The 8,058-nt window shown below is 43.3% G+C and overlaps 1 protein-coding gene across 2 annotated transcripts; it reads right to left on the bottom strand.

The window, feature by feature from the left end:
- Positions 1–650: 650 nt before the first annotated feature.
- On the bottom strand, positions 651–7,883 carry ehd2b (EH-domain containing 2b). Of its 2 annotated transcripts, none has more exons than XM_029446962.1 (7): positions 7,493–7,883; positions 6,007–6,475; positions 5,745–5,921; positions 4,620–4,717; positions 2,627–3,039; positions 2,345–2,509; positions 651–2,000 (listed from the first exon to the last, which is right to left on the bottom strand). In XM_029446962.1, exons 2-7 carry the CDS (start codon positions 6,225–6,227, stop codon positions 1,452–1,454), a joined length of 1,623 nt encoding a protein of 540 aa, XP_029302822.1. In that variant the 5' UTR covers positions 6,228–6,475; positions 7,493–7,883; the 3' UTR covers positions 651–1,451. The 2 variants fall into 2 exon arrangements, with proteins under 2 accessions (XP_029302822.1, XP_029302820.1); XM_029446960.1 differs by having other exon boundaries at positions 4,602–4,717.
- Positions 7,884–8,058: the final 175 nt, after the last annotated feature.

Consider the following 8,058-nt stretch of genomic DNA (forward strand, 5'->3'; position numbering starts at 1 on the left):
GGAGATATTAATAACTTCGGCCAACCCACCACATTCTTCACATGTGAGTCACTGTAAGCCAGAGAGCAGGGAGGAAAGAACTGCTGCCTGTTTCTCATTTGTATTTCTTTCCATGGAGGAGTGGAACAGGGAGGCAGGGAGGCAGGGAGACCACCCCTTCTTCTGCGAACCTTATGTGAAAAACACACACACACACACACACACTGGGCTCTACACGGGACACATATTTGTGCTTATACCGCATAGTGTACGCAGGATAAAACCAAAAACATTCAGAGGCATGCTAGTGAGGGAGTGAATGTAGAACTAACAGGGATGAGGGGGGATGGACCATTTAACCGTGTGTGTGTGTGTGTGTGTGTGAGAAAGAAAAGGCTTCACATGGTGGGACTAAGAGGGGGAGAGCCTCGGAAAATGGTGGTATGTGGACCTGGCAGGCGAGAGTGTGACTCACTGTTTATCTGGTCCGTCACTGAGAGACCAAATAGAAAAAACAATCTTGTTAAAAGAGTGCCGAACTAAATGCACAGAACCATGAGTGCTGGATGATGTACTTTAATTGTAGACATGTTCAATGACTCAACGCTTACTAACTCTTTTAAGCTTGGTCCATTTCTTTTACTTATAAAAGAGTTGCTATAGAGAGAAAACACAGTCAGGGAATTTTATTTGGTTACAATAATAGTTAACATAAGAACAGTTGGTGGAGCTGTGTACAGTAGTCAGTAATATATCAACACATCAATCAAAGGTTAATCTCAGCATGTCATGTTCTTTTATACAACTGAGTTCTTACTCCTGCAAATACAAAACAGCAACATTACAAAAATAATATATAAAGTTTAATGCACAAAATGGTGGCATGTAAAGCATCAAAAGTGAAACGTATTCACGTTATTAATATAATTGTGCTGACGGTTTGAGTCGAAAATGCTAAAAACAAATCATTTGAGCAATATAAGTCTTTGTTAAGAAATGTGTATTTGTTACCCTCGCTGGAATGACCAGACATGAAAATAAATGGCATAATCCTACAAATTATCACCAATCTAATCACTGAGGGAATGTTACACTTAAAGGATTTAATACAGAAAGGTTTAGCTCTGTACTCGGTCAAATATATGCTGAATACTGCATTTACTTCTGCAAACACAAGTAGATATATTTTTAAAGCTCATCATAAGAAGCTAACTTTGAGAAGCCAAAAAGAGGAAGCAACCAGACCCGTGTGACTTCTTAATACACAATCTTTTGCAGTACGTCCTTTGTCTCAAAGACTTACACTTTAATACAGTGTGTTCCATTGTGCAAGACCAGAATCAGTCTTAAGAGGAAAGTTAAACGCAGTATAAACAAACATTTTGACTTGGGGTCTGGGGGGAAAACAAGAGCAAATACAAGCAGTAGCACAGCGAATAGAGAAGAGTCTCTCTCAGCTCCGGGAACTTTGTCTATATATCAGAACCCTTCTGCCTGCGTTTGGAGGGCGGGATCAGACGTGTGGGAAGCTCAGGGGGCAGACCATGGCCTTCCAGCTTGACCTCAATCAGGTGGCTGGCCAGGGCAAATTCTTCATCATCCAGCATGCCATCGTGGTCCACATCCGACAGCTTCCAGATGCGACCCAGGACCGAGTTGGGCAAGCGGGAGCTCTCCATCCAGTCCTTCGCCTTGTTGCCGCTCAGTTTCCCCTCGTTGGGAGCGAGGTTATAGAAGATTTCATCATATTTGGGCTTGTCTTTGGTCACCACCCAGTCTTCCTCCTCGTCGCAGCCCTCTCCGTTCTCCTGGGCAAAGGGGTCGCCCTCTCCGAACGGTCCGGCACGGTTCCCTATGAAGGCTCCACCCTGCACGCCTAGTTGCTCACCTGCTTCCAGCTCCTCCTGCCGCAGGAGGGGCATCAGTTTGGCAATATCAGAGGAGAGCAACTCATCCAAGGCTGCCATCAGGTTCGGCTTCAAGCTTTTGAACTTGTTGAAATCATGAACCATCAGTTGCTCCTTCAAAAAGAGAATGATGAACATAGGCATTAGGGAGTAGATTTAAATGTAACTGAACTGTTACATTACAGGTCATTTAGCAGACGCTAGTGACTTACAGTGAACTAACTACACGGACAATCTCCCTGGAGCAACTCAGGGTTAAGTACCTTGCTCAGGGGTACAATGGTGGCAGCCTGGTAATGAACTCCCGACCTTCTAGTGTTTTGTTTGGAAGGCGTACCACTAGACCACTAGGCCTTCACCACCCTGTTAGTAGTTGAAGAGAAGTCTTAACATAATTTTCTCCCAGACTTGGCCAGTAGAGATTAAGAAACAAAGAGGAAAAATAGACTCAGACTAACCTGCATTTTAGCACAATCAGGGAAATCTCCAGCAGAAATGTTGTGCTGCAGCTGGATCTTAGAGAAAATCACTGGCAGCTGGTAGATCAGATTCTTCTTTTTATTGTCCTTCCTGAAGACGGAAGGCATCTCCTGCTTCAGATAGCTGATGATGTGAGCATGGACCTGGAATTAAGAAAACATAACACACGTACCAAGGTTTAAAACACCTAACGACTGCTGTAATGTCAACCTGTTAGTAATCATTTAGTGAACACATGTTGACATGGCGATAAAACCCACCCTAACCAGACGCGCCCTCTTGACCAGGTCATTGAGCTTGCGTAAAGCTGCATTGCGAGGAAGGTTTTGGATGTCATTGAACAGATCCTCCTCTTCCAGCTCAAACAGCTTCCGGTTGTCTGTAACCATCAGTGGCTCTGACCAGAAGGAGCCGATGTAGACGCGCAGAACCTCCGGGGTGCCAAACACCTTCCCCAGGGACCACATGAGTGCACCGTACACTCTCATCAGCTGCTGGGTGCCCACCATGTCGGCCTTGTTGAGCACCACACGCAGCTTGTCCTCATTGCCTTTCAGGGCACCGATGGCCTCGGAGAACTCGTCTGAGATCTCCAGTTTATGGGCATCAAAGAGCAGGATGATGCGGTCCACACGCTCCGCAAACCAGCGCAGCACAGCTGGGAAGTCATAGCCTGTTTGGATGGATAAGAGTTGAATAACTAAGATATTCAGAAATCTAAGCGGTATGCACTAAACGAAAAAGGGTCAGGAGAGGGGAAAAGGTAGACACCGACACAAACTCTTCACACCTCTAATCCGTATCTGTACGTTCAGACACCGGGGCTTCACTGTGTGAGTCCACGTTGTAGAAACAATCGTTTGACTATTAACGTTTAAACTATCAGTTTACAAGTCAAGTGGTGGAAAGTAACTAAGTATATTTACTCAAGTACTGTACTTAAATACAATTTTGAGGTACTTGTACTTGAGTATATTCATTTTATGTTACTTTAAACTTTTACTACACTACAGTTCAGAAGCAAATATTGTACTTTTTACTCCATTTATTTGAGGTTGACTTTAGTTACTAGTTACTTTAAACATTCCAATTAATACAAAATATTATCAACATGTACAATATGGTATGTTGTTATAGATTAAGCCACCCATCAGTATATAAAGTAGTTACATTAATTAACTTTAATTATAATATGTATTATTCTGAATGCATGACTACTTTTGTACTTTAAGTAGATTTTTGTTGTACTTTTATTTAAGTACGATTTTAAATACAAGACTTTTACGTTTAACAGAGTATTTCTACGCTGTGGTATTGTATACTTTTACTTAAGTCAAATATCTGATCACTTTACAAGTATAACAAACCAATCCTCATGTTTTTGAGTGATCAAGATGATCATACTAAAAAAGGTTCAGTTCACCCAAATCACAGAAAAACCCTTTTTCTCACTTATCTCCTGTGGTATAGCCATAAAGATGTTTTTAACCTCCTAGGTTTTAAGTTATCCATCTTTGAATTTTCTTTCAATGTGACAACTGTTTGTGTTGCTCACAGAACAGTGTCATCTTTGTCCCCGTTACTGTCCAGAACCCACAAACTTCACTGTGAGAAGCTTGTGCTGGAACTCCTGCTTTCCAAAGAAATAGTTTGGATTATCCAGAGAAACTGGAACTCTCTTTTTCTGAAAGGACATGTTGATGCTGAATTTTTAATTTTGCAGAGCTTTGAACCCCACAAGCAGCATTCCATTCACCTCCATTGTATTGGTGGTGGAAGTAGAAACCTCACAGACGGATATTTCACAACCTCAGCAGATAAAACCACATCCATCTGCAAGATACCAACAGTGGTAAGTGAGGAAATGTGTTTTTCACAATTTGGATGCGCTAACCCTTTAAACTCGTTAGTTGCTCATGCAGATTGACTTTAGTAATAATGAGTTACTTAAAGCGTGGATGAATAGATGATGATGATGATAGTTATTTCTCAACAGTACATTCCTGCAGATGTGCTGACAGAATTTTTGTCTGTACCATCTCTGTTCCCGATTATGATTTTTTTTTTTTGGCTGCTCAGTGTACTGCTAAGATGTTTTCTTGCCCCGATGCCAAGTGTTATTGTGACACAGTAAACTGGTCCCATGAGTTAGCCAGGCGTGCCAAGGAGATGAGTTTGTGAGCCGACGTTCAGGGTTGTGCATCTCTGCAGGCCCCCCATATTTCCTCTCCTCACCTTTGTAAAGCCTCTCACCTCGGCTCACTCTCTGCTTAGCACCGGACAGGATCCCCGGTGTGTCAATAATGCTGATACTCTCCAGGACCTGGTTGGGCATCTGGGCGCACTGGAACCTGGTATTTTTATCAACAGACAGGACATATAAACAACCAGAAGACTTAAGATTAGAGGTCAGTTTAGTTTAAAACCAGTGCAGAAGGAAATAATCTAAATCACGTGAAAAATGATTAACTCCTATCAAAGAAGCCAATGTGATCTTAGGAGCCGATTGGAAGCTGCCCTCTCAGTACCCCCACCCCTCCCACTGCAGGCCATTGTGTTCAAGCAGGCCTCTCATTGCTGTGGGCTTCCTGAAGGAAAATGACCACTACTGCCAGAATCAAACAATAAGGCCCGCTAACGATGTGTGGCTTAGAACAACAACACCACTTCCTGCGGCTTATGAGTTTAACGAGCCCACCAGTCCCAGAACAGGAAGTCAAAGCAAAAAGAGAGACGCAAATACGTTCACAAACACACCCTGCAGAGGGAGAGAGAGACTCCGGAAAACTGGCATCAGACATTTTACAGAAGAGCCCCATCAATAGTAAGACTGTATGTTCACTTCTAGCCTGCATGTCTGTGTTTCTAGCAACTAACAGCACTTTATCGTAAAACATGTGACTTCAATCTTGGTTTACTTTAGTGGAAAACGATACACAAAACTCTGGCAGCCCAGTAAACAGAGAAGGGGAAAGAACGTCAGTGTTAAGCTTGCTCTTACAGGTTCCATGAATCTCACTAAGACTGTGACTTCATGTATTTGTCTTTGCCCCACGGGGCTGTGGAGCCCTCTGACCTCGTCTTCGAACTTGCGTACATTGCAGTTCCTGTCTGAGTACATTAGCTTTCATCACCCTCTCGGGTGATGTCGCTCCCTTTCTCCATTTTTCCACAAATAAGGTATGCGCCTCCCCGCTCTGAAATTTGGCACAAGAGCTTGAAATTCCATAGAGCTAAAAAACCTTCTGTTATCTCTCCTTCCTTGGGTTTTCTCACAGAGTCCATTTCATGCGGATATCTATCTGGCTCCCTCTGTGGAATCATTACACAACACTGTGTGTACTGGACCTACACTGTGAATAAAGTCCCAGCTCTCACCTGTTGAGAAAGGTGTTTCCAAAAGGGTTGAGTTTGCGGAAAGGCTTGTTGGGGTCTACGATAAGTGCGTTACCAGGGATGACACCCTCCACCTCCCCATGCATGACTGCAGTGAAGCTGTCAGTGGTGGGTTCAGGTCCCACTCTGCTCCCAGGAATATCCTGCTCCAGAAGATACCTGTCAATCACACATATGGCTATTTCAGTACTACTCACATAAAATGTAACAGTGGAATGTTTAATGCAGAGCTGTGATGTCTTACTTTATGAACGTTGTCTTTCCAGTGGAGTACTGTCCCACCACCAGCACCATAGGCTTATTATCAAAGTCTGCATCCTCCATACTGAGAGAGTGGAAGTCATGGAAACCATAGTACTCCTCCAGAGGCAGCAGCTTTTTACGATACAAGGACTTGAGCCCTTCTGTCACAGTGCGGATCACCTCAGGTGTCTTCTTCACATTTTTCCTCCCCCAGCGTGACATGTTGATTTACCAACAAGATGATAGGGCGCTTCTTAGGAAAATCAGCGTGCGAGTGTGTCTGTTGTTTGGAGCTGTCCTTCCTGTGGCTTCAGGAAAGCTTCAGGTGCTTCCTGTATTTATGTGAACTTGTCCTTGAAACCTGCTCTACACAAGCCGAGAGGAACGATAGGGCTGATGTTTCGTTTGAAGTCTGGATCTTCCCCTTTTGACAACTTGATAACTGTCGCCACACTGATAACGTTTAGCCCCTGTAATGTGGACAGAAAAAAAACAAGGTTAATCCAGTTCCACTTGGTGATCAAAGTCTGCCACAACCTAGAGTAAGGATCTGGAGTAAGCTTCAGCCCACCAGGAGTCTGCCAAGCATTGTCAGTACATGCCTGGAGAAAGTTGGAGTTCACGCTGGAAAATGTGCAAACCCAACCCTGCATCAGGATTTGCACAAGCACAGCTCATTGTATTACAGTGAAGTAAGACATTCCTTTATCTCGTGCAGATCCTCTGAGTGGAACATGAAATACGCGCTTGGCTTAGTTCATTTAAGGAAAAGAATCTCATAGGGTAGTCTATACATAGAAAGTCACCTTTTTCTTTTTTAACTGCAATCTACATAAACAGAAGCACTGGATTAGGAACTGAAGGCACAACTCATTAGAAGAAGATTGACACAAAGGTAAGACACGTGTCAGCGGACGTTCACTCATCTGTAGAGAGCTTCTCTCTTGCAAATCCTATTGAACTAGGATTCTTTTTTTAAATCTGCCCTGAGGAGTATAGGCAACACAGTCCTAACATGTCCCAAGACCAGTGTGGAAAAACTTCTTGTCAAAATGGCGAACCCTGGAGATTAGAGGAGAGACATTAAAATGTGATTTGACCGCCATTACATACAAAAGTACTGTGCCAACCGAGCTGTGTGAGTAAGAGTTGCTTTACAATCAAAGGCTTGGTTAAGGCTCTGGAATCAAGTTTAAGGATGGTGGAAAATGCCTTGTGGGTTTGTGCACCACAATTGCAACAGTTTTGAACTTAGAGCAAGAAATGTAACATGCAGGAGCAACAAGTATCAGGAGAGTCATACTTTAATATCCAAATGAAGAAATGGAAAAAGCTGTTCAAAAACAATAGAGTTAGAAAGTTTCCCCTTTTCATTCATTACGCAGCTAAATTCTCAATTTTCCACAACTGTGTCACAATCAGGATACATTTCTTAAAATACAAGCTGATCATTGTAGCCATGTTAAAAGTAAAAAAATAGTATTTACCAAGTTATTATGGAGAAAGTTGACTTCTTCAAGCGCCTTGATCTCTCTCTCTGCAGTCTTGCCCTCTGGAGTTTGGAAAATATTTTGACTTGAGAAGACAAAAACAGTCTCTTGGAGGAGCTGCTGCTACATGTATGGGTGTACCTCTGACAGCGAATAGGAACCCTCTGAGCAGTGTATACGCAGTTAGATTACAGAGGATTGTTCTTCTCCTGGTTTTAATGTATTTCAGATGAGCTCCAGATCTGGCAAGGTTCCTTACTCTGCTTGCTGAATGAGCACAGGGCAAAGTAGGACACACAGGCGCACCACACAGAGGCAAAATGTTCTCCCTCCCGTTGCTTGCTTCTCCAAGTTTAATGCACCTCCTCTTCCAGGGATGCCTGGCAACACTGTGGGCAGCACTAACACTATGCTCAGGGCAGGGATGAGCGGCGCTGTGGTCAGAGGGCGTGGACCTAGGGGAGGGGGATGTTGTGAATAAATTATTTGGGTGGAGTCTTTTATTTCTTTTAAACATGACATAACCTCAGTGTCCTCATGTACACTTTGACCGATAAGCACAA

Source organism: Cottoperca gobio, chromosome 13 (genome assembly GCF_900634415.1).
Source record: "Cottoperca gobio chromosome 13, fCotGob3.1, whole genome shotgun sequence".
Lineage (NCBI taxonomy): Eukaryota > Metazoa > Chordata > Actinopteri > Perciformes > Bovichtidae > Cottoperca > Cottoperca gobio.